General features: G+C 43.6%; 1 protein-coding gene across 2 annotated transcripts; it reads right to left on the bottom strand.

Moving 5' to 3' along the window:
• Window positions 1-1,092: 1,092 nt before the first annotated feature.
• pkmyt1 (protein kinase, membrane associated tyrosine/threonine 1) lies at window positions 1,093-15,322 on the bottom strand. Of its 2 annotated transcripts, none has more exons than XM_014158602.3 (8): window positions 15,040-15,322; window positions 14,201-14,646; window positions 13,807-14,044; window positions 13,249-13,516; window positions 12,989-13,095; window positions 11,670-11,842; window positions 8,105-8,325; window positions 1,093-1,876 (listed from the first exon to the last, which is right to left on the bottom strand). In XM_014158602.3, exons 2-8 carry the CDS (start codon window positions 14,567-14,569, stop codon window positions 1,471-1,473), a joined length of 1,782 nt encoding a protein of 593 aa, XP_014014077.2. In that variant the 5' UTR covers window positions 14,570-14,646; window positions 15,040-15,322; the 3' UTR covers window positions 1,093-1,470. The 2 variants fall into 2 exon arrangements, with proteins under 2 accessions (XP_014014077.2, XP_014014076.2); XM_014158601.3 differs by having other exon boundaries at window positions 14,201-14,654; window positions 15,040-15,321.
• Window positions 15,323-27,666: the final 12,344 nt, after the last annotated feature.

A 27,666-nucleotide genomic window follows, 5' to 3' on the forward strand; every position in this document is an offset into this window, starting at 1 on the left:
AAAGGGACTCCGTGGCCACAACATCACGTGATAACTTTTTTACTTCGCACAAGCTGGGGCAATTTAGACAATTGATAAGACCTCAAATCCAGAAGAGGCAAAATATCCCAAGGATCCCAGCCATCGTGGGGAGGATTCAGGAGGATACTGGTTCCCCATCCCCCCGACCCACAGAACCAACAAGTAAGTGTGAGTGATGTTGTCGCATGTGTGTGTATCTGACTCTCCTACCTGGGCCTGCTGTAACTATTTACGTAAGTGAGTGAGATGTTAGACAAATTCCTGAACTAAGTGTTTTCATCATTCAAGATTGCAGCCGGTAGCAACAAGAAGCACTGCGATGTGTGTGGACCCAAGGACAGGAAGACACAGTACACATGCATCAAGTGCAAGAAATACAGTTCCTCATGTGGTGTGTCGACCGGCCTTAATTTGTGTTCAACGGGGCTCATTTATCGTTTCCATTAAATACTGTATGTAAAATTTGTCCTTCCAATTTGTTCAGTTCAAAACAATAAACATCAATAGTGATGAAAACCTTGTTTCATTTATATTTGTTCAAGATAAACAATAATTCCACCCATGTCTTAATTAAAATTGATTTGTTTACAAAAATCACATTTTTTATAAAAAAAAAAAAAAAGTGCTTTCATTGATAAATGTAATCCAGCAGAGGTAAATGGAAAATATTAACCACGTATGATGTCTATATTTCTTGTAATTAATATGTCAACATCTAAGTATTTTCACGTAAATTGTTATGGCTGTACTGTTTTAAAAAAAACAATGTTGTGGGTCCATCAGACCCACGTACATTGGGTGAATAACAAAAACATGAACACCACATAAGGGTTAAGCTTAAACACAGGTGTTTGGCACATGCTAATTAGCACAGGTGGCCACCTATGTCTTCCGGAAACAAGTGCTGTAATATGGAGATATGGCCATGTGGGAACACTAACCTTATGCCTAGATGTGTGTGAATTGCAATTATATTATTTTCAGTAAATCTTCGGGATGATACATTTCCCCCCCCCCCCCCCCATCCCATCTATGGATCACATGCAATCAATCGAGTATGAAGACACAGGATAAGCTTCCATCTCTTTAATTGGCTTTGAGTCATGGATTATAGCAGTAAATATGAGCTATTAAACATTTTCTTGCCATCACCAAAATAGTTGATTGTGAATATACAAAGACATGAAAAGTTCATAACGGAATACTATATATAATCACTTGACCCATTCCTTTAATGCAAGCAATTACAAATTGAAGTAAGAACTTAACTCCTAAAAATGGAACAAAATTGACAAATTTCAAGCAAAACAATTGTTCGAAATAGGCATTTTAAAAACAGAAACTGAGAACTATATAATACACATGGCAATTCATTCCAGTGGTTCTCCATCTATTACAATGTAAAGCCGGAGTCAGTACGTCATCGTTCTACACAATTTAGTCTCGTTCTCAGGGTCGTCCTTCCAACGTAGAAGTCGTCTCATCGAACAGACTGAGCAGGTTCTTTGGTTCAAAGCTGGGTCGAGGGAGGGGCTCTGAGCGGACCCAGTTCCGGACGGGCCTCTGGGAAGAGTGTGTTGATGTGTTGTGCTGATTGTGTGCGTCCATGGACCGGTCTATCAGGCCGAGTCTGTGAGAGCCTGTGTCTTTGGGGGACCCTGTGAGTGCTGTCATTGTGTGGCAGGATCTGTCTGAGTGGATGCTGGAGGGTGTGTGTGCGAGGTTGAGGCTACGTGAAGGTGTGTGGATGTGACCAGAGTGTGTAGGGGTGTGGGCAGGACTGAGTTGATGGAATACTGGAGGGGAGTTCGGCAAAGGGGTGGAGGTGCTTCCCATGGATAGCCGGGATTTGATTCTGTTGAATGAGAAAGTGTGAATGTCAAAGCGAAATAAGTGAAATATAAGTTAAGCCTTTTTCTATTGAGTGACTGTGGCTGAAAGGATGGACAACAGATTGATGTCACTATACTTTTTCAGCAGCAGTGCTAACATTGCATTTTATTTGAATTTTTTGTTGTTGTTGACTCTTTTAGCTTAACAGGTACAGTTGCGGACAAATATATTGCCACCCTTGCACTTTTAAGTAATTCCTGATTTCTTATCAAATAAATTGAAATAAAAAAAATATATACTTTGTTGCAAAACCTTCTGCCAAGATGTTCAAGGACCCCAGTACCAGAGGCAGCAAAGCAACACTATATAGCATTATCAAATCTCACCCATGTTTCATTTAATGCTTAATTTGGTCGTCGGTAAACAGTGCTGATCTGTACTGGCAAAGAGCTCTAACTTTCCCCAGGATTTAGGCTTGTTTTTTAGGCTTGGGTTTGAGACATTTAAAATCAGGCCTTCTTGTGCCTCCTTCAGCAGTGGGTTCTTTCTATGTTGACCAACTACCAAATGAAGTATTCAAAGAAAATAACATCCTCCCTACAATAAAATATGGGGGAGATTCAATAATGCTGTGGGTTTGCTTAGCTGCCTTTGGTACTGGGGGCCTTGAACATGTGCAAGACATCATGAAATCAGCAGATTATCAAGGTGTTTTAGAGTGCAATGTTCAACCAAGTGTCCAAAAAAACAGTCTCTGTTGAATGTTGTGGGTTTTCCAGCAGGACAACAACCACAAACACATCGAAAGCACCCTGGAATAGTTCAAGAAGAAAAGCTGAACTGTTCTGGAGTCATCAGTGAAGAGTCTATCCATAACGTATGGCGAAAGCTGAAAACAGCAGTCGGTGGAGGGCACCCCTCCAACATAGCAGAATTAGAACAGTTTTCTGCTGAAGAGTGCACATTTCTTCTGGCAATTTCGCCCAGCAAGCTCATTGATGGCTACAAGAAGCATTTTTTGTCAGTTAGCTTGTCCAAACTCTGTGTAACCAAGTCCGTGCAACCAAGTCCTAGCTCCAGGGTGCCTATAATTCTGTCCATGCCATTTGTCTTTATCTTCTAAATAAAAATTGAATTGGTTCTGCTACGTTGAAAACCCAACAAAATCCATTAAGTTATTTTTAGAAGATTAGGGAATTATTTATTTTTACATTGTAGAATAGTGAAGACATCAAAACTATGAACACATGGAATCATGCAGTAACCCAAAAAGTATAAAACAAATCAAAATATATTTTAGATTTATGACAGCTTTGCACACTCAGCATTCTCTCAACCAGCTTCATGAAGAATGTTTTCCAACAGTCAAAGTAATTCCCACATATGCAGGGCACTTGTTGGCTGCTTTTCTTTCACTCTGTGATCCAACTCATCCCAAACCATCTCAATTGGGTTGAGGTGAGGTGATTATGGAGGCCAGGTCATCTGATACAGCACTCAATCACTCACCTTCTTGGTCAAATAGCGCTTACACAGCCTGGAGGTGTGTTGGGTCATTGTCCTGTTGAAAAACGAATGATAGTCCCACTAAGCGCAAACCAGATGGGATGGTGTATCGCTGCAGATTGCTGTGGTAGCCTTGCTGGTTAAAAGTGTGCCTTGAATTCTAAATAAATCACCAAGTGTCACCAGCAAAGCACCATCACACCTCCTCCATGCTTCCTGGTGGGAACCACACATGCGGAGATCATCCATTCACCTACTCTGTGTCTCACAAAGACACGGCGGTTGGAACCAAAAATCTAACATTTGGACTGAGACCAAAGGACAGATTTCCACCAGTCTAAATGTCCATTGCTCGTGTTTCTTGGCCCAAGCAAGTCTCCTCTTCTTACTGGTGTGCTTTAGTAGTGGTTTCTTTGCAGCAATTTCGACCATGAAGGCCTGATTCACACAGTCTCCTTTGAAAAGTTGATGTTGAGATGTGTCTGTTACTTGAACTCTGAAGTATTTATTTGGGCTGCAATCTGAGGTGCAGCTATCACTAATGAACTCTGCAGCAGAGGTAACTCTGGGTCTTCCTTTCCTGTGGTGGTCCTCAAGAGAGCCAGTTTTATCATAGCGCTTGATGGTTTTTGAGACTGCACTTGAAGAAACTTTCAAAGTTCTTGACATTTTCCGCATTGACTGACCTTCATGTCTTAAAGTAATAATCGACTGTCGTTTCTCTTTGCTTACTTGAGCTGTTCTTGCCATAATATGGACTTGGTCTTTTACCAAATAGGGCTAACTTCTGTATACCACGCCAATCGTGTCACAACAACTGATTGGCTCAAAGACATTAAGGAAAGAAATTCAACAAATGAACTTAACAAGGCAGACCTGTTAATTGAAACGCACCTTTAGTGATCGGTTGTCTCCACCAAGTCTGTCCCTAAACAATTTGATTTGCTGGTTTTACACAAAAACTTTCAAATAACTCTTTGTTGACTGTGTCTGGGTGTTATCAGCCACCACCAGCACTGGCCTGTACTTTAAATGCCCTAAGCTCTCTTCTGGCCCCTTCCACCAGCTGACAAACTAACCCTGATTCAAATGACCATCCTACCCATGCAAGACTACGGAGATGAAATGTATAGATGGGCAGGTAAGGGTGCTCTCAAGCGGCTAGATGTTCTTTACCATTCGGCCATCAGATTTGCCACCAATGCGCCTTATAGGACAGATCACTGCACTCTATACTCCTCTGTAAACTGGTCATCTCTGTATACCCGTTGCAAGACCCACTGGTTGATGCTTATTTATAAAACCCTCTTAGGCCACACTCCCCCCTATCTGAGATATCTACTGCAGGCCTCAACCTCCACATACAACACCCGTTCTGCCAGTCACATTCTGTTAAAGGTCACCAAAGCACACATCCCTGGGTCACTCCTCTTTTCAGTTCGCTGCAGCTAGCGACTGGAACGAGCTGCAACAAACAGTCAAACTGGACAGTTTTATCTCAGTCTCTTCAAAGACTAAATCATGGACACTTATTGACAGTTGTGACTGCTTCGTGTGATGTATTGTTGTCTCTACCGTCTTGCCCTTTGTGCTGTTGTCTGTGCCCAATAATGTTTGTACCATGTTTTGTGCTGCTGCCATGTGTTGCTGCCATGCTGTTGTGTCTTAGGTCTCTCTTTATGTAGTGTTGTCTCTCGTCGTGATGTGCGTTTTGTCCTAAATATGGGTATACATTTTATTATATTTTTTCCCCAGCCCCCGTAGCCGCAGGAGTTTTTTTGGTAGGCCGTCATTGTAAGTAAGAATTTGTTCTTAACTGACTTGCCTAATAATAAAAAAATTAAATATATATATTTTAAAGCTGGTTGAGAGAGTGCCAAGTGTGCAAAGCTGTCATCAAGGCAAAGGGTGGCTTCTTTGAATAATCTCAAAAACAAATCAACATTTATTTTATTTAACACTTTTTTGGTTAGTATGATTCCATATGTGTTATTTGATGTCTTCACTATTATGCTACAATGTGGAAAAATACACTGCTCAAAAAAATAAAGGGAACACTAAAATAACACATCCTAGATCTGAATGAATGAAATAATCTTATTAAATACTTTTTTCTTTACATAGTTGAATGTGCTGACAACAAAATCACACAACAATAATCAATGGAAATCCAATTTATCAACCCATGGAGGTCTGGATTTGGAGTCACACTCAAAATTAAAGTGGAAAACCACACTAAAGGCTGATCCAACTTTGATGTAATGTCCTTAAAACAAGTCAAAATGAGGCTCAGTAGTGTGTGTGGCCTCCACCTGCCTGTATGACCTCCCTACAACACCTGGGCATGCTCCTGATGAGGTGGCGGATGGTCTCCTGAGGGATCTCCTCCCAGACCTGGACTAAAGCATCCGCCGACTCCTGGACAGTCTGTGGTGCAACGTGGCGTTGGTGGATGGAGCGAGACATGATGTCCCAGATGTGCTCAATTGGATTCAGGTCTGGGGAACGGGAAGGCCAGTCCATAGCATCAATGCCTTCCTCTTGCAGGAACTGCTGACGCACTCCAGCCACATGAGGTCTAGCATTGTCTTGCATTAGGAGGAACCCAGGGCCAACCGCACCAGCATATGGTCTCACAAGGGGTCTGAGGATCTCATCTCGGTACCTAATGGCAGTCAGGCTACCTCTGGCGAGCACATGGAGGGCTGTGCGGCCCCCCAAAGAAATGCCACCCCACACCATGACTGACCCACCGCCAAACCGGTCATGCTGGAGGATGTTGCAGGCAGCAGAACGTTCTCCACGGCGTCTCCAGACTCTGTCACGTCTGTCACATGTGCTCAGTGTGAACCTGCTTTCATCTGTGAAGAGCACAGGGCGCCAGTGGCGAATTTGCCAATCTGCAAATGCCAAACCTCCTGCACGGTGTTGGGCTGTAAGCACAACCCCCACCTGTGGACGTCGGGCCCTCATACCACCCTCATGGAGTCTGTTTCTGACCGTTTGAGCAGACACATGCACATTTGTGGCCTGCTGGAGGTCATTTTGCAGGGCTCTGGCAGTGCTCCTCCTGCTCCTCCTTGCACAAAGGCGGAGGTAGCGGTCCTGCTGCTGGGTTGTTGCCCTCCTACGGCCTCCTCCACGTCTCCTGATGTACTGGCCTGTCTCCTGGTAGCGCCTCCATGCTCTGGACACTACGCTGACAGACACAGCAAACCTTCTTGCCACAGCTCGCATTGATGTGCCATCCTGGATGAGCTGCACTACCTGAGCCACTTGTGTGGGTTGTAGACTCCGTCTCATGCTACCACTAGAGTGAAAGCACCGCCAGCATTCAAAAGTGACCAAAACATCAGCCAGGAAGCATAGGAACTGAGAAGTGGTCTTTGGTCACCACCTGCAGAACCACTCCTTTATTGGGGGTGTCTTGCTAATTGCCTATAATTTCCACCTGTTGTCTATTCCATTTGCACAACAGCATGTGAAATGTATTGTCAATCAGTGTTGCTTCCTAAGTGGACAGTTTGATTTCACAGAAGTGTGATTGACTTGGAGTTACATTGTGTTGTTTAAGTGTTCCCTTTATTTTTTTGAGCAGTGTAGTAAAAATAAAGAAAAACAATTGAATGAATAGGTGTCCAAACTTTTGACTGGTACTGTATATTATCCATTGACAGTAAAGTAGTCTGAGTGTACAAAACATTAGGAACACCTTCCTAATATTGACTTGCACCCAATTTTGCCTCAGAACAGCCTGACTTCGTTGGGCATGGATTCTAAACGGTGTCGAAAGCGTTCCCCATGGATGCTGGCCAATGTTGACTCCAATGCTTCCCACAGTTGTGTCAAGTTAGCTGGTAGTGGATCTCTACTTTGAATAGCTTGTTCCATCTCATCCCACAGATGCTCAACTGGATTGAGATCTGGTGACTCGGCAGGCCACTGTAGTAAGCTGAATTCACTGTCATGTTCATGGAACCATTCCTGGACAATCCTAGCCTTGTGGCATAATCCTGCTGAAAAAAACTGATTTGCAGACAGATACACTACCGCCATGAAGGGATGCACCCGATTGGCAATGATGTTCAGATATCCTGTGGCATTCAAACGTTGCTTCACTTCCATCAAGGGGCCCAAAGTGTGCCATGAAAACACCCCACGCCTCCAGCCTGCAATGTTGATAACCACTTGAGTAAATGCGTTTCTCCATACCCTTGTCCTTCCGACCAGGCAATGTTTTTCCAATTCTCCTGGGTCTACTGTTTTCATTCCTTAGCCCACTGCAATCGCAGTTTCTTGTTTTTTTGCTGAAAGAAGTGGAACTCTAAGGTCGTCGGCTGGACCCAGCAGCTTTGCGGTTCTTGACAGATTCAAACCGGTGCGCCTTGCATCTACTACCATACCCCGTTCAAAGACAGTTAAATCTTTTGTCTTGCCCATTCACACTCTGAATGGCAAACATACACAATCCATCTCTCAAAAATAGTTATTTAACCAGTCTCCTCCCCTTCATCTACACTGATTGAAGAGTATTTAACAATAAGGGATCATAGCTTTCACCTGGTCAGTCTCATGGAAAAAGCAGGTGTTCCTAATGTTTTGTACACTCAGTGTATATGAATATGCAGAAAAAGGGACAATGAGGTTGCATTACATGGAGAACGCCCTCCCAATCAATATCTCAAATGCTCACTCTCATTTGGATGTTATCTGTTCTCGTGTCAGTTCAGAGCTTGTCATTTACCTGTGAGAGAAGGTGGGGGAGTGCTCCGGGCCCAGGGCGTCGGGCAGAAACACCACATCCTCTAGGCTGCCTGAGTCAGTGTGCATCATGGCACTGGGGGGCAGCATGAAGTCCAGCTCCGAACTCTCCTTTGGAGGGGTGCACGGAGAAGGGGGCGTCCAGCGTGGAAGGAACGGGAGGTTGAGAAAGGAGAAGAGCCCCCAACCAGAGTATAAAATAGACTAAAAGAGAAAAGGTAGAAGATACACACGTTTATTTGAATAGAAATACAAATCAAACAAGTCCATCTTGAACAACATTGAGAGTCTATCCACTGGGATGCAAACTGGTGAGGGCCCAAAAAGGAGACACTTATTTTGTTGCACTCAAACATGGGAAAAAAATCCCTGCTAGGGGGAAATGCAGGTTTTAATTAAACAACAAATAATATGATTTACATGATCAGTCTCTGTGTGTAAAATAAGTGGTTAATGTGAACCTAACTCATCTATAAAACTTAAAGAAAGCAATCCAATGTTATTTGTGGCCTAGACTTTACAGCAAACGACACTCAAATCTTGAGAAAAAAAAAAACAATACACTAATATTGCAGTTAGCCATGACAGCCTTTATAATAGAACGTTTGTGACCACACACATCTAAATATTGCACTTGGGGGGAAAAAAAACACCTTAAAGTAGAAATAGAATGAACCTAACTGGCACTCTTTTTGCTCTATTATAGTGGCCACTATAGTAGACATCGATCAAGTGCACAAGGCTACATGTGCAAAAATAATGTTCACAGAGTAAAACAACAACAATCCCCCTCACTCACAAGTGATAGTGTCAAGTTCAACACAAGAAAAGCAATATCTTTGGCCTACACTGAACATTATTACATTGCACACTTTCTGCCTGTGGACATCTGTTCTACAATGTGCCAGCAGAGCATGATACCCTTTGTTGGCATAATTGATCTCTTTCAGGCAGAGAGTACACCTGGCATACCCCTTTTTAGCCACTGTATTGTAAAAGTGAGAAAGAGGGAAAGTGTGTGGTGTTCCTTTCACCTCCATAGTGGCATCCAGCTTAAGCCAGGCCCAGCTCCAGCTACACTTGATCCCTGAATCCACTTATTTAACAAGCAATGCCTCATTTTCAACTAATTCTCTCATTCTGAAAATTAACCACATACTGTAGAGGGAAAACATTAGTTCACAGATAGTAGTTAGTTAGCTAGTTAAACCTCTTAGGGCTAGGGGGCAGTATTTTCACGGCCGGATGAAAAACGTACCCAATTTAAACAGGTTACTACTCTGTCCCAGAAACTAGAATATGCATATTATTAGTAGATTTGGATAGAAAACACTCTGAAGTTTCTAAAACTGTTTGAATGGTGTCTGTGAGTATAATAGAACTCATATGGCAGGCAAAAACCTGAGAAAAAGTCAAGCAGGAATTGGGAAGTCTGGTGCTTGTAGTCCTTTCAAGTGATTGCCTTGAGTGTATACAGTGACTTAGGGTTCATTTTGCACTTCCTAAAGCTTCCACTAGATGTCAGCAGTCTTTAGAACAGTGTTTGAAGATTCTATGGTGAATTTGAAGGGAATACCAGCTGTGGTAAACTGGTGTCCCATTATAAGGCATGGGCTCAAGTCACGCGCAATGACTTGGGAGCGAGCTCATATTCACTCCTAAAGAGAACGGATAGGTCCGGTTGGAATTTTATTCAAGGTATATGATAAAAACAACCTAAAGATTGATTCTATACACCATTTGACATGTTTCTACAAACTGTAGTATAACTTTTTTGACTTTTCGTCTGGACTAAGTAAGCGCGCGCGTAGTGGATTTGGATAGTGAACCTAACGCACGAACAAAATTGATTATTTGGAAATAAATATGAACTTTATCGAACATTTATTGTGGAGCTGGGATTTTTGGGAGTGCCTTCTGATGAAGATAATCAAAAATAAGTGAATATTTATAATGTCATTTCTTAGTTTTATTGACTCCAAGATGGCGGGTTTCTGTTTGCTAGTTGTTAGTGTCATCTGGGCTGTACTCAGATTATTGCAAATTGTGCTTTCGCAGTGAACATTTTTTTAAATTTGACAAAGCGATTACATTTAGGAGAAGTGCATCTATAATTTTGTGCATAACACTTCTATATTGATCAATGTTTACGATGAGAATTTACGTACTGTGTGCTCATTGTGCTCATTCACCGGGAGGTTTGGAGGGAAAACATTTCTCAACATTACTCGCCAATGTAAAATGCTGTTTTTGGATATAAATATGAACTTTATTGAGCAAAACATACATGTATTGTGTAACATAATGTCCTAGGAGTGTCATCTGATGAAGATCGTCAAAGGTTAGTGCTTCATTTAGCTGTGTTTTGGGTTTTTGTGATGCATCTAGTTGCTTGGAAAATGGCTGTGTGGTGTTTCTTGTGAAGTTTATGTCCTAACATAATCTAATTTTATGCTTTCGGCGTAAAGCCTTTTTGAAATCGGACGTGGTTAGATTAACGAGAAGTTTATCTTTAAAATGGTGTAAAATAGTTGATTGTTTGAGAAAATGGAATTATGAGATTTTAGCCGTTTTAAATTTGGCGCTCTGATTTTCCACTGGCTGTTGTCAAAATCAATCCCGTTAACGGGATGAGAACGGGAAGGGGTCCCATAGAGGTTAACATTTCACACAGATTGCCAGGGTACTAGTAAGCAACTAAAGCGTTATAAATTGAGGAACGGCAAGGAGTCATATACCAGTTAATACTATAGCGAATTGGTTAGGTTACTAACGTTAGCTGTCTGACTTTATTAACCAACTAATTTTCACACCATAATTGAGTTTATTTGATCAGTTAAGTTGGCTAATGTTGCTCAACATTTCTCTGGCTAGCTAACGGAGAATTCGATCCAGCTAGCAAGATACTTAACAATGCTAACAATACTTGTTCCACCACACTTTCTCCCTCACTTCAAACTTTCCAAATGCCAGTTTTTTTTTCCTGTTACAGCTCATGAAGTATGCTTCATCACCTTCTCACCCCTGTCCCCGTGGTAAGGCTTCTCACCTACCTCTTCGTTATCTTTCAGGGAACGTGCTGCTGTAACAGGCAAACTGTGTTTCTACTCTCTGCTGTCTTTCCAGAGCGCATGCTGATGCTGTAACTAGCAAATTAGTTGTCCCTTCTCTCTTCAGTTGCGTGCTGCATTCTGTTGTTATGTGAACAATTAGCTTGGATACAGCCAGTATTGCTCCAAATGCACATAACTCGTTCGCTTACAGCCAGTAGTGATCCCAAGCTGCCCCCCACCGAAAATTTTGTCAATGGATCTACACGAATCACATAGGTCACATATTTCGGATTCAAAACGGCAAATTTTGCCGAAAGGTGACAAGTTTGCATCACTGTATCCAACATGTGTATCATAGCTACTTTAAAATATATTTTCTTATGCTGGTTAGCAGTTCAGTTTGAACAAAATGCTTTGTAAATGAAAAGTATTATTATTATAGTTAAATCGCAGTTTAGAGGGAGGCGGAAAGTTCTGGCGACTGGGTTTACCAACCTGGCAGAAGGTGACTAGTGTGAGCAGGGTTTCGCGGAGGAGGAGGGAGACATTGCGCCTCCACCTGTGTCTCCTGACCACTGGCAGGGTGAGGAGCTCGGGCACGGTGGCCCTCACAGACAGCTCCGGGGCCAGCATCATCCGCAGCACAGTCTGCAGCTCCACTGACAGGCCTGGAAGTACACAGACAATAACGGGAAACAAAAAAATTAAGATAAAAAGGATGACCCTAACAGGCATAAAATGTGAATGTCCAGACTCGAGACAAACTTGCCAGGTGCAAACCATATGAACAAAATTATTCCCTTACACTGATGCTCCCGATTGCTTTTCTATATTAGACAAACACATGGAAGGACATGACAGTGTGCAGGTTAATTTCACTGCTAAAAAGGAGGAGTACAAATCAAACGGGCAAATCTTGTATAACATTGAAAGTCAATCCAACATGTGTATCGTATATATTTTCTTAAGACCTGGGGTCGTAGCCACAAAGCATTTCAGAGTGGAAAATTGGTTGTAAGTGCTAAGAGACATTTTACCCTACTCGGTTTAAAAAAGAAATTTATTAATTAAAAAAAGAAGCTGTGCATGAGCTGTCCTAACCAGTTAAACGTTTCCAGCAGGTGTCTTGATAATAAACAAAGGCAGTGGTTCCTGTGTCACATGCAATTGCTTTGGATTTGTTGAAAGAATTTGATATTTCTAGGATATGATCAATCCATAAATAATCTAAACCTACATGCATCTCTTGGGCTTTTGACAATGATTTCACGAGGCCTATTTCACTGGGCAAAGAGATTGTGTCAGGCAAAAACTATATGAAGCATTTTACAATTGCAACATTTGTGTCAGGCAAAAATGATATTAAGCGTTTTACCATTGCAACATTTGATGTACAGTTACATTCAACGTGGTCGTCCGAAGCGTGTTCACAGCTGGCGATGCCTTACCGCAATTGGGTATTTCCCATAATTTGTAAGAATATTAATGAGCGTCATCACCATCTTTCCTCTGCGGTACCTCAAAACTGCCGTGATTAGCACCTGAGAAACTTTTATGAGGAGTTTTACTCCTGGCTCAGAGTTTGAGCCGTGTCTGAACATCATCCTAAAACCTACTCTGAGTTGAGTTTTTTTATCTTAAAAACAGGTTAACAGGATTCCGAGTACCTTCTCTGAGATGCTTTGTGGATACGGCCCCAGATGTGTAAAAGCTGCCATTACCCATTATCTGTGTCATATTTTGATGATTGTTAAATTGTAAAAAAAGAAATGTCAATAAATATATTGTACAACAACAAAAAAAGCTGCCATTACCATTTGTAAACTCTGCGGGTAGACGGCCTTGTCTGAGCTGCTGCCATCCCTCTCCCCCTTTCGGCACCTCCATATTGCAAGCCAGCTCCAAGATGGACACGCCAAGACTGAGAGAAACAGGAAAGTCTCATTATTACTAATTGATTAGATATAAATCGTGTTTTTTTTCCCCCCCACCAGGTGCTCAAAGCACTTCACATCATAAAAGGGGAATCACTTCCTCCATTATTAGGGAGTATAGGGAGCACCGGCATCATCACCTGAAAACATCAGCAGCAGGGCCATACTCGCCCCTCAGCAGCTCTGGGGCCATGTATCGGGGATCACCCTCCTGGACATCCTCCTTCTCCCTCCCCTTACCCTCCCCTCGGAGCTCCAGTGCCAGCCCAAAGTCTCCTAGTTTGAGGCGGCCAGAGCGCGTCAGGAACACGTTGGCCGGCTTGAGGTCCAGGTGGGCGAAGCTGCGGGCGTGAAGGTGGTGCAGGGCCGAGAGGAGGTCGCACAGGTATGCCCACGCTGCAGGCTCATCTGTAGAGTAAAGGGAGAAGAATGTGTCATTATGGACACATACAGGGTTACATTCCTCAGGTATTGTTAGCACAGCCGTATTGTGCATCAGTGGCGGTCAGACAAAGTGTATCAACAGAAATCATCACACCCCAAATGACATAGAAATAGGTAACAAGAACTATAAACAAATAAAGAAATTCACATTAATTACATTTCATTTCACCGCCATTCACAAAATCACATCCATAGAACAGTAGTAAGCAACATATGTGTCACACAGTGCACCTTTCCAATTTTTACTGACTGACCTGGGCTGGAAGGTTGGGCCTCGGCGTGCAGCAGCAGGCTGGTGCAGCACAGCTCCATCTGGATGTACAAGCGGCACCCCTCCTCCCAGGCTGCCACAAAGCCCAGGATGTGTGGGTGGGGGCACAGGCGCTCGTGGTTCTGGGCCTCCCGCATGCTCCTGTTGCGCTCACTGTTGCCCCTGAAGCGCTGGACTGAACGCTTGACAGCGTAGTGGTTCCCGTCCTGGAGGCTCAGCACCTGGGAAGCGGTCAAGTGGAGCTCTGAGATCTTGTTCTCGTGTTATTTAGGCTCTCCACATTAAAAAGATGTTGATTGACATGATAAAAAAATAATAATAATAAATCTATGATATTTTCATTTCCTGTGCTTCCGTTTTGGACAGTTCCCACTCACCTTGTACACCTCGCCGAAGGACCCTCTCCCCAGCAGGCCCAGGTTGGTGAAGCACTGGTTGAAGTAGGACTGCTGTCTGCCAGGGTCGTACAGCGACAGCGGAGGAGGAGATTTGATGAGGGAGTGGGAGAGGGGAGACCAGGGGGACGGAGGGCGCTGGGGGAAGACCCGGCTCAGAGGAGGGCAGCCCTTGGACGGTGGCCGCGGGGGTAGTGAGTGCGAGATATGGGCGGGAGGAGAGAGAGATGAGGCGGATGAAGAGAAGGGCAGGCGGCGTTTCTTAAGGGAGAAGGACTGCTCGGCCTTGGAGAAGTGGGTGGGGAGGGGGAGAGGTGTGGTGGCCACTTTGGTTTCCAAGTACACAGACATGGCTTGGAGATGTTGAGGGATCAATAAAGGGGCAATGGCCTGGGAAGTGACAGTGAAGGTATGGTGACCGTAGGATCCTGAGTTTCTGAGCACAAGTTTTGAGATTCAGAGTTGAGAAAATAGAAAGGTCTACATTAGTGTGCTTTCAACATAGTCAAGACAAGGTGATGTTGACATTTGGTGCAAAACAAATAACAAATCTGTAAAAGACAACCTAATCAAATCCACTTTAGGCAGCTAATAATAATAGCCTGAACCATATGGGTGACGTTTCAGTCAAATACCCATGTAAGACTAACTAAGCTGGCACAAATGTCATTGATTTTGTTTCTGGTAAATAAATTAACGTTGTCAGCAAATAACTGTAGCCTTGCCAGCTATTTGGGTAATCTTAACGTTAACATTACAGGGAAATTGCATTATTCAATGTAAGCAATAGCTAGCCAGCTCTCCAAAAGGTGTTTACTTACCAGACTGGACGAATTCTATCAAATGAACAGCTTAATTCCAAGTGACAGTCATCAACGTAGCTAATAGTAGCATTCTTATGACCAGAGAAACACGAAAGTCATCGTTAGATTAAAATATACTGGTTAACGTTCGATAGTTAGCAAATAGAGCTGGCTAGCTCCTATCCAAGTCAAGCAGCCTGTATTTCATGGAAAAGAGATGTATGTTTCTGAACCAGAGGAGAACTACTTTCCCCGCCTTAATCAAGTACGGTTAGCTGCAGCCCAATATGGCGACCGGAGGACTTCTTCTTCGATGAAGTTTAACGGCGGTTGGCATCCAATATATGTTGCATTACCGCCACCTACTAGACTGGAGTACAACTCCCTTATGCTTTGCTTGAAAAAAACAAAAAACGAATACCCTACCATCTAACACTACACTCACACATTTTTTTAAATAAATAAATAAATTTTTTAAAAACACACCCTACTCCACTATTTAGTCCTACCTCATGCCGACAACTTGAAAGGATGTGACACCATCACGTAACACACCCTGTAACTCTTCTGATGTCAAGTCTCGCACTGTAAATACTGCACGGCCAATTCAGACATCAGATTGACCATGCAACGCATTTAACGCAATTCTGCAGCTGCCACCACCTCAATTTTCTGCGACTCACGTTCCATCCCTGCAGTAAAGTTGATAACCATTGCTATAAAATGCTAAAAAATCTAATTTACTGAAACATGTCACTTGTCGGCCTATCCCTCTGTACTGGTACAGATCTACTACTCACACCCCTCTCAGGATCCCTCCCCCTTGACCCATCTTCCTCTACTTTCTTCACTGCCTCAGCATATGACAACTTCTGCATTACTCTAACCTTGGAAACCTCAACCTGCCTCTCTCGCACGGGACATTTCTGATCCCCAGCCCCATGGGCACCCCTACATTTAACACATACCACTACTTTCTTCAATGCTACACATTCCTTCGTCTCATGCCCTTCTGCACACTCTCACACGTAGGAACCTCCCTCCTACAGACTGCTGCCACATGTCCAGAAGCTTGGCACCTGTAACAACGTAATGTATTCGGCACAAAAGCTTGTAGAGGATAACTTATATACCCTAACATCACTTTGTCGGGCAAAGACTCAACATCAAAACTCAAAAGAACAGACAATGACTCTTCTGTTTCACCAGTCATGCTACCCTGTCTGCATCGCACCAAACGACGAGCATCACAAACACTGGGAATCTTCACCTTCAGTTGGTCAACTGTTACATTTACTGCTACACCAGTAATCACTCCTTTCAATGGCGCCCTCGAGAGCAAAACAATTAACATTTCTTGCCCCATTTTGTTTAATGCGGAGCGCCTTCTCCATTTGACCAGCAGAAACAAACAATTATCACAAGACCACTTCTGCTTACCCTCACTGATTACACAGTACCCAACTCTGTTTTCACTCACCCTGAAACCACAAATGGATCAGCCAAAAGGCAAGGGTACACTTTCTCCAAAAACTTCACTCGTACTGTCTTTATCCTGACCGTCGGTGCAAGTCTTAGGCTCCGAGAAGTTCACCACACCTACCAGCTCTGATACTTTGACCTCATTCACTTCCATTTCTCCTCCTGCCTCCAGCTCACTCTGCTTACACTTTCTACCATTCTTCTTTAACAAACCATCTCTTTTTTACACCATTTTTAACCGACTCAAGCTCACTGTCTTCCTCCCTCTCTCTCTTAGACCTCCTCTGCCTTTCTTTTTCCCTCCATTCCTCCTCTGTATTCCAGTATATGTCTCCTTATGATAATACTGCACTTCTCCTGACATACATCTGGTTCTTGCTTTCTCAAGGGACGTCATTTAACCAGCTGTCACAATCGCCGTACAATCAGCACAAACCCCTCGGGATCGGCGACCGGAGTATAGCTGCAGAATGGCATTAAAGGCATTGCATGGTCAATCTGATGTCTGAATTGGCCGTGCAGTATTTACGGTGATACGGCCTATGCAGAAGTCAGGGCATTCATCCTACTTGCGCTTCGCGGAGAGCCTCAATTTTCTTGGACTGACGTTCCTTGCCTGCAGTAAAGTTGATAACCATTACTATAAAATGCTAAAAATCCAATCTTACTGAAACATATATCACTTGTTGGCCTATCCCTCTGTACTGGTACAGATCTACTACTCACGCCCCTCCTCTCAGGATCCCTCCCCCTTGATCCATCTTCCTCTAGTTTCTTCACTGCCTCAGCATATGACAAAATCTGCACTACTCTAACCCTGGAAACCTCAACCTGCCTCTCTCGCACGGGACATTTCTTATCCCCAGCTCCATGGGCACCCCTACAATTAGCACATACCACTACTTTCCCCAAAGCTACACATTCCTTTTAGAGAGAAGTTGTCAAGGAAGTGAGTTTGTGTTTATACAGTACCTCCCGCCCCCACCTACCATCAACCAATCATTTCAATGCGGTAATATACGGAGCTATTGTAAGGGGTGCGTAACTGGTGGCAGCGAAGTCAGACGCAGGAGAGCAGAACTAGGTAATAACCGGAGCAGTTTTTTTATATATATTTTAAACTGCTCCGGCATCCAGAATAATAAAGAATGGGTACAAAACCCATTGCGCACCAGACAACAATGTGCACAAGCACTTACAACAAACAATACCACACAAAGACATGGGGGAAACAGAGGGTTAAATACACAACACGTAATGAGGGAATGAAAACCAGGTGTGTGGGAAAACAAGACAAAACAAATGGAAAATGAAAAATGGATCGGCGATGGCTAGAAGACTGGTGACGTCGACTGCCGAACACCGCCAGAACAAGGAGAGGAACCGACTTCGGCAGAAGTCATGACAGCTATACGGAGCCCTCCACATTGTTACAACATTTGGAGCTCAATTTGGCCACGTTTGTTGTTTTTTTTTCATTATAAAAAATCATCAACAAACAACAACTTACATCCCTGCATCAAACATGTCTAACAAAACAAAACACAGGTATAAACAAGAAAATACTAAATACATACAAAAAAAAGAAAAAATTCAAGTGCAATTGTATTCACTCAGAACAAAATCTCATTATAATGATTCAGGAAGATGTTATTCTTTTTGTTATTCACTATGGATAATGTCTTAACAAGATGATTAAATTCAATCTATTTTTTATTTTTTTAATTGGTAGAGAATTCTGGAATTTTTGTTTGTGTATAAAGTATTTGGCAACAAGAATAAAAAAAAAGTACAATCATTTCAATGGTCTTGTTATTTTTGCAATAGTAACATATATCCTTAATGTCAAAAACATGGGTAGTGTTCAAAAAGGTAAATAAGTATTCTGCAAGGTTTTCTCCAAAATCTATCACAGATTTAAATTCATAGAACAAGTGTGCAAGATTTTCACTTTTTTTGCGGAAAACACAGATATCATCAATATCAACAAATTTGAACAACATAGAATTACATAGATATATCTTATATCTTATTCTCTTACCTTACATTTGTTTGGTATACAATATTTGTAAGGCATCAACCAAGCTTTTTTTCCAGACACAACCAAGATTTTCCAGACATTGTCAGGAATAAGCATGTTCCAGAAACATTTTTCCTCTAGGTGTAAGTTGGTTCCGTGAATGGAAAATGTGTCTTATGTATTTGTTACAAGAATTCTCAATTAAGCCCACGCTTTCCAAGCTGAGTTCTGGATAAGTTCTGTGATCATCACCAAAGCTAAAATGAGTTTTCATTAGTGTAGTTAGACCACTGGGAATGGCTTTGATCACAGAAATAATTTCTCTGAAAGGTATTGGAAACTCATTCATTGTTATAAATTGTTCATATGAAAGAAAATTACCCCTGTTGTCGAAAACATCAATAACAAAGTCAATATTCCTCTCATGCCAGGTAGGGTAGAACAATGACTTATTCCTTACAGTTATGTCTGAATTATTCCATAAAATAGCTTTATGTGAGGAAAAGTTGTGCAGGAAACACATTTTCCAGGACATTAAAGCTTGTTGGTGAAACCTAGCCAATTTAGCAGGTAATCTTTCAGGAATATAATTACATTTCAGTAAAAATTGAAGACACCCCAACTTATTACACATTGTTTGGAATTAAATACTAAATTGATTCTTTATTTACCAAACATCTTTTCAACCAATTGATCTTGAAAATGTTATTTATGTCAACAAAATCCAACACTTCCAGACCTCCTTCAGATCTTTTATTTGAGAGGACTGACTTTTTCAGTTTGTGAGATGTATTTTTCCAGATGAAGTCAAGAAGGGTCTTGTTGATCTCTTTACAGGTAGAGGGATTTACAAATAAAGATAATGAGGGGTACAAAAAGCAAGACAGTCCCTCTGCCTTGAACAGAAGCACTCTCCCAAGTATAGATAGACCCCTCTGTAGCCAATTATTGAATATATTCTTGGTTTTCTTAATTTCAGGAGAGAAATTCATACGTTGTCTGACTAAGTGTTTTTTTGATAGATATATTCCTAAATATTTAACACAGTCCTTTACAGGAATAGTTTCTATTTCTTTATCATCAGAGTCATATAAACATAAGATTTCAGATTTAGAAACGCTCAGTAGTATTGTCAGCCAGATGGGACATTTTTATTTCTCTGTTAAAAATGGATAAGCCATGCAGAATTGCATTATTCAGAATTTCTAGAGATAGAGGTTCCACTACCAGAATGAATAAAAAGGGCATCCCTGTTGTACATGTAACATCTGCTTCCAACACACACTATCAAACACATTGATCCCCTGAACCCAGCTATCTCTCCAGATCCCAATCACCTGTTCACACACCTGGATGTCATTTACACACACTATTTAGTTCAGCTCTTTGCGAGGTATTGTTTGTTTTGATACACATTCTATTTGGAGAAAAAATAAATGAATGTTCAATTGTCTCAAAGGCTTTACAGAAGTACAAAAATACAATAACCGCATCTGAGTCAATTGCATCTGAATAATCTAAAAGGTCCAAGACTAAACAAATGTTGGAACTTATGTGACATATATCCTGTTTGAGTCTCATTTATAATGGTATCCATTCCTTTCTTTAATCTTTTGGCACAAACCAGAGCAATCTATTTGTAATCAATATTTAATAAAGTAATTGGTCTCCAACTGTCAATGAGAGAAGGGTCTTTATCAGGCTCGGAATCAGTGAAATAAGGCCCTGTTTCATAGCGGAGACCATTTCACAATTTTCAATTTAAGCTTGAAACATCAAAAAATAAAAAAATAAATAGGGTCTTCTGGCAACTCCCAAAACTCTCTATAGAATTCAACTGACAGGCCATCAGGGCCAGATGATTTTCCCTTTTAATAAAATTCAGAGCCTCCCTAATTTCTTCGATTGACAGGTGATTTGCAAACTGAGTGGAAATTATCCGCAATTACAGGGACATAATTCTGAATGTGGCAAATGTAGCTCTCACAACCATCTTCCTGAAATTGTGAGTTGTAAAGGTTTTCATAAAAGGAATTAACAAATGTTGATATTGTAATGATTCTTTGCATAATACATAATTATCTTTGAGTGCCGTTACAGATTTTCTTTTGTAGTTTCTCTTTTCAAGGGAAAATAAATAACTGTGTTTCTTTCCCCCCTCTTCAATCCATTTTGCTCTTGATCTGACAAAGGCACCCTGTGCCAGATCCGTGTAAAGCTGTTCTAAATCTAGTTGTAAAGATTTAATAAGAGATAGTTTTCTAAAGAAAGATAATCTGTCAAGGTTGCTCATCAAAACATTTTCTCTAAGGTTCTTCAGGTGCTTCAGCTCTTTGGCACGTTTAATGGCTACAGCTCTGACTTTATAATGGAAGAATTCCCCTGACCCAAGTATTTTCTTGCAGAAATATATCTGGCTAACGATTTGATGTTTCCAATGAAAATAGGATCTTTAAGAAGTGTGTTGTTTAATTTCCAATATCCTCGAATACCCTTAGATTTTTTTTAGCAGTTTGTAAATTCAGGGAAATCAAATGGTGATCAGAAAAGGGAGCCAACTGATTATCTACATCTACAACAAATTGTAACAAAAAGAAATTAGGAATAAATCTATTCTAGATTTTTGTGACATAGTTTTGTTGGTCCAGGTATAACCCTTTGCATCTGGACTGAAATAACGCCAGCCATCATCAACAGAGAGATCCTTGCATAATGTTGTGATTATATTGCTATTTTCAGAGCTTTGACTCATTCGAGGAGGAAAACGATCAGCAGTCATCAGGTGTATGGAATCAATATCATGCCAAATGTATTCGCAAATGTAAATCACCAATCCACAAATTATTAGTGACTTACAAAATTTCAACTCATTTTCACACAAATGAGTTCTGAAGAGAGGGTTACTCCGACGGAAAACTACGCTCAACAGTATAACAAACCCTTTTTTTTGTGGTTAGCAAGTTATAGTTCGAACGGTAAATTTACTCTTGGCAGTACTCACAGTTCAAGTGTGGTACAGTCTATGAGTTATACATACTTGTACTTTTTCGTTCCCTTCGCCGGGGAGGCTATTCCATAACACCTTGCAATGCAGTGAACAGTCCCTACATGGAAGAAAATGTTCCAGAGGAATAAGGAATAACTTTGTAAAATGTAAATATTACATTGATTTATTCACCAAATTATGTTAAATTATTCAACAAATGACTTTCATATGAAATCTGAATTCAGATGTTGAGTCACTGCTGTTTATCAACCCGCTAGCCAGCTATTGACGAATGTAGCAAATACTTTTTTTCTTTTTAAAATATTTGTATTCAGGGAGAGATAGCAACTGATGTGTCCATTTCACTCCATGGCATTGGCTTGGCAGGACAAAACAGTCGTGCCCGACTGGTTTGGATGTAAGACATTTGAACAACACCTGATTGGCTAGCCAGCCACGTTATTTGTGCATTCTTACATGATCAGTCAATACATGCATGTTTACCTAACGTCAGCTAACTTTCTTCTTGTCACTTTCCCCTCCCCTTGTGTTTCACCATTGCATATAAATAAAATGCTTTGAATAATAAATAAATCAGTGACAACTTGATCCAGCTTATACATATTTATTTTACCTTTATTTAACTAGGCAAGTCAGTTAAGAACAAATTCTTATTTTCAATGACGGCCTAGGAACAGTGGGTTAACTGCTTTGTTCAAGGGCAGAACAACAGATTTGTACCTTGTCAGCTCAGGGATTTGATCTTGCAACCTTTCAGTCCAACACTAGTCCAACACTCAAACTAGTCCAACACTCTAACCACTAGGCTAAGCTGCCGCCCCATATGAAACTGCTTACAAAACCATTGCACATTAATAAAGGTAGTTGTGGTTCTCAGCAACTTAAACCAGCACTGAAATGTGAGCAGTGAAGATAACTTCTCCTCCCTTGGCCTTATGTTTACGCTCTGTTCTCCTCAGGTTGAAACACATCCCACCCAATCACCCAGACATGTAAAGAACTTGTGTTCTTTACATGTTGTTGCACCATGTGTATCTTGTACATTCTACAAAAAGAACTTGAAACGTTACTTATTTTGTACAATGACTGGTTCTAAGGATTCATGCACAGATACAGGAAAACCAATAAAAGGGTTAATATGTATTAAAAAAGATAAGTGTTGATGTCTCCCCAAGGTTCTGGTTTTGAGGCTTGGGCATCTGGGGGCTGCAGTTCATCTTTCTTATCCCCTGCAAGGAGAGAGAAAGGCATTAATAATATTACAATGGTGTATTCATTTAATTTAATACACACTGAACACAAATATAAAAGGAACATTTCAAAGATTTTACTGAGTTAGAGTTCATATAAGGAAATCGGTCAATTTAAATAAATTCATTAGGCTCTAATCTATGGATTTCACATAATTGGAAATACCTTAAAAATAAAAAGGTAGGGCCGTGGATCAGAAAACCGTATCAGTATCTTTACAGTGTATATTCCTGTTTGATATGCATGAATATACAATAATTAAATAGGACATGTTCTCCTTTATAATGTGCCAGTGTTTGTTTTGTATACAATGCATTTAGCTTACATTAGGATGAAGTATTCTTCTAATCTAGTTGTATTGCATCATTTTGTCTATCAATATTAGTTATCAATGCATAAGGTGAATATAAAACCAAGCTATCTTGAACATCAGTGTCATTTAATAATATGCATGGGTGTTATAGTTGTATGAATTTATCACAATGCAAGCCTGCTCATTGGAAATTAAACACTAGCAGTCCTATTGCAATGCAATATTAGCTTCACATTGAAACACCACTATTTTGGCTATTTAGCATTCTTCAGCTGTAAGCAAAATTATTTCGTATTTTCATTATTCTTTTTTGATTCAGCCTCTGTACAATGCATGAAAGCTTACCTGTCATACGTCCACAACGATGTAGCAGCTGTCACAACATCCACAGAAGGTGGCGCCTCTCCTCGGTCGAGCGGCGCTCGGCGGTCGTCGTCGCCGGCCTACTAGCTGCCACCGATCTGTGTTTCAGTGTCTATTAGTTATGTCTGTTTTTTGATTGCACCTGTTTTGTGTTTGTCATTAGTGGGGGGGTATTTAGTCTGTCTGTGTTTAGCTAGGATTTGTGCGGGATTGTTCGTTGTTACGTGTGGTGTTACTTCTATTATATAGGCATTAGGGTTGCCGGGCTGCGCCCCGTCTGCCTTTTGAGCGGAGCTTCTTTTAGTAATTTTTTCTGACTGTCATGCTCCCAGCTGTATATGAATCTTGCCCGTGGATTTATTAAATTAAGTTTGTTCCAACGGACCTCAGTCTCCTGCGCTTGACTCACTCCTTCATTCCGCTCGTGACAGAATCCCGCACCACTTATGGAGTCAGCAGGGACAGGAACATTGTCAATGGAGGAACAAGTCTCCCAACATGCCAGCCTCCTCCAGCGACTGGGCACGGCCATGGACCAGGTGCTGACCCGATTGGAGAGCTGGGAGCGAGTCGCTCCATCACCCCCACCAGGACCAATTCATCACCCTGCGCCCCTACCGAATCCAACCGAACCCAGTACAAGCGGGATACGGATAATGGCTCCCAGGGAGTTCGATGGGACGGCCGCTGGGTGCAAGGGGTTTTTGCTCCAGTTGGACCTGTACCTGGCGACCGTCCGGCCCTCTCCCTCCGATGAAGAGAAGGTGAGCGTCCTCGTCTCGTGCCTCACGGGGAGAGCCCTGGAATGGGCCAACGCCGTCTGGGAGGGCCCAGACTCAGCGAAGGACAACTACCCAGAGTTCGCTCGCCGCTTCCGGGCGGTATTCGATCATCCCCCGGAGGGCAAGGCGGCGGGCGAGCGATTATTTCATCTGAGGCAGGAGACGAGGAGCGCTCAGGACTTTGCTCTGGAGTTCCGGACTCTAGCCGCCGGATCGGGGTGGAATGAGCGGGCCCTGATTGACCACTACAGGTGTAGTCTACGTGAGGACGTCCGCCGGGAGCTGGCTTGCCGGGACCATACCACCACTCTGGACCAGTTGATTGATTTGTCCGTCAGGCTGGACAACCTGCTAGCTGCCCGGGGATGTTCCGATTGGGGCCTATTCATTCCACCTCCCATCCCTCCTGCTCCAACGGCCATGGAGCTTGGAGGGACTGCCGCTAGGAGGACCGGAGGGGGGGGCCTCTCCTGCACCCACTGTGGCCGTAGAGGACACACTGCGGACCGGTGCTGGAGAGGTTCTCCCGGGAACTCAGATGGCAGGCAGAGCACTCCATCGACCCCCCAGGTGAGTCAGCACCAGCCTCACCCAGAGCCCCCTGTCGACCACATGTATGTCTCTGTTTTCTTCCCTGAGTTTTCCCCTCACTCCCAGTATAAGGCACTAGTCGATTCAGGCGCAGCTGGGAGTTTCATGGACCGAAGTGTTGCTGATAAGTTAGGGATTCCCCTGGTTAAACTGGACAAACCCTTCCCCGTGCACGCGTTAGATAGTCGACCACTAGGGTCTGGCCAAGTGAGGGAGGAAACAGTGCCACTGGTCATGGTAACGCAGGGGGGTCATGAGGAACGTATCAGCCTGTTCCTTATTGATTCCCCGGCATTTCCGGTGGTGCTGGGACTTCCCTGGCTAGCCTCTCACAATCCTCAGATTTCATGGGGGCACAGGGCTCTTAAGGGGTGGTCGAGGGAGTGCTCAGGTAGGTGTATAGGAGTTTCCATCGGTGCAACCACGGTGGAGAGTCCAGACCAAGTCTCCACTGTACACATTCCCTCTGAATATGCCGATTTGGCTATCGCCTTCAGTAAAACGAAGGCGACTCAATTACCACCCCATCGACAGGGGGATTGTGTGATAAAACTCCAGGCTGGCGCAGCCCTTCCTAAAAGTCACGTGTACCCTCTGTCGCAGGAGGAGACAGTGGCTATGGAGACATACGTCACTGAATCCTTGAGACAGGGATACATTCGGCCATCTAAATCACCCGTCTCCTTGAGTTTCTTTTTTGTGAAGAAGAAGGGGGGAGGCCTGCGCCCGTGCATTGACTATAGAGGTCTAAATTCTATCACAGTGGGGTTCAGTTACCCACTACCTCTCATTGCTTCGGCCGTGGAGTCATTTCACGGGGCGCGTTTTTTCACCAAACTAGATCTCAGGAGCGCGTATAACCTGGTGCGTATCCGAGATGGAGACGAGTGGAAGACCGCATTTAGTACCACATCGGGCCATTATGAGTACCTCGTCATGCCATATGGGTTAAAGAATGCTCCCGCCGTCTTCCAATCCTTTGTGGACGAGGTTCTCAGGGACATGCTCGGGCAGGGGGTGGTGGTGTACATCGATGACATCTTGATCTACTCCGCCACTCGCGCCGCGCATGTGGCTCTGGTGCGTAAAGTGCTTGGGCGGCTGCTGGAGCATGACCTATACGTCAAGGCTGAGAAATGTGAGTTCTTCCAACAAGCCGTTTCTTTTCTGGGATATCGCATTTCCACCACAGGGGTGGTGATGGAAGATGACCGCGTTACGGCTGTGCGTAATTGGCCGACCCCTACCGCTGTGAAGGAGGTGCAGCGGTTCTTGGGGTTCGCCAATTATTACCGGAGGTTTATCCGGGGTTTTGGCCAGGTGGCAGCTCCCATTACCTCACTGATGAAGGGGGGTCCGGTGCAATTGCGGTGGTCGGCAGAGGCGGACAGAGCCTTCCGTCGTCTGAAGGTTCTGTTTACCAACGCTCCGGTGCTGGCGCATCCGGATCCCTCTTTGCCATTCATAGTGGAGGTGGACGCGTCCGAGGCTGGGGTGGGAGCTGTGCTTTCGCAGCGTTCGGGCGCTCCTCCGAAGCTCCGCCCCTGCGCATTCTTTTCTAAGAAGCTGAGCCCGGCGGAGCGCAACTATGATGTGGGGGACAGGGAGTTGTTAGCCGTGGTCAAGGCTTTGCCAGTGTGGAGACATTGGCTTGAGGGGGCATGTCATTCTTTTCTCATCTGGACCGACCACCGTAACCTGGAGTACATCCGGGCAGCGAGGAGACTTAATCCTCGTCAAGCCAGGTGGGCCATGTTCTTTATGAGGTTTCAGTTCACCCTTTCGTACATTCCGGGTTCTCGGAACTGGAAGGCCGACGCACTGTCACGTCTCTACGACACCGAGGAGCGGACCATCGATCCCACTCCCATACTCCCTGCTTCCTGTCTGGTGGCACCGGTGGTGTGGGAGGTGGATGCGGACATCGAGCGGGCGGGTCGGTTCGAACCCACTCCACCTCAATGTCCCGCGGGTCGGAAGTTCGTTCCGCTGGGTGTTCGCGATCGCTTGATCCGATGGGCCCACACTCTACCCTCCTCGGGTCAGCCTGGGGTGGAACGGACAGTGCGAGGCCTGAGGGGGAAGTACTGGTGGCCCACCTTGGTAGAGGATGTAACACACTATGTCTCTTCCTGTTCGGTGTGCGCCCAGTGCAAGGCTCCTAGGCACCTGCCTCGAGGGAAATTACAGCCCCTCCCCGTTCCACAACGACCTTGGTCTCACCTCTCGATGGATTTCCTTACGGATCTCCCGCCATCTCAGGGAAATACTACAATCCTGGTTGTTGTGGATCGGTTCTCGAAGTCCTGCCGTCTGCTTCCGTTGCCCGGTCTTCCTACGGCCCTACAGACCGCGGAGGCCCTATTCACCCACGTCTTCCGGCACTACGGGGTGCCCGAGGATATCGTATCTGATTGGGGTCCCCAGTTCACGTCCAGGGTGTGGAGGTCGTTTATGGAGAGGCTGGGCGTCTCGGTCAGCCTGACCTCGGGTTTCCACCCCGAGAGTAATGGGCAGGTAGAGCGCATTAACCAGGATGTAGGCAGGTTTCTGCGGTCATATTGCCAGGACCGGCCAGGGGAGTGGGCGCGGTTCGTACCCTGGGCTGAGATGGCCCAGAATTCTCAGCGCCACTCCTCTACTAACCTGTCACCCTTCCAGGTCGTGTTGGGGTATCAGCCGGTCCTGGTGCCATGGCAACAGAGCCAGACAGAGGCTCCTGCGGTGGAGGAATGGGTCCAGCGCTCTAGGGAGACCTGGAATGCGGTCCAGGAGTGTATAAAGAAGGCTGGAGCACGACACAAAGAGAGCGCTGACCGCCACCACAGTGAAGCCC

Source organism: Salmo salar, chromosome 19 (genome assembly GCF_965601325.2).
Source record: "Salmo salar chromosome 19, fSalSal1, whole genome shotgun sequence".
Lineage (NCBI taxonomy): Eukaryota > Metazoa > Chordata > Actinopteri > Salmoniformes > Salmonidae > Salmo > Salmo salar.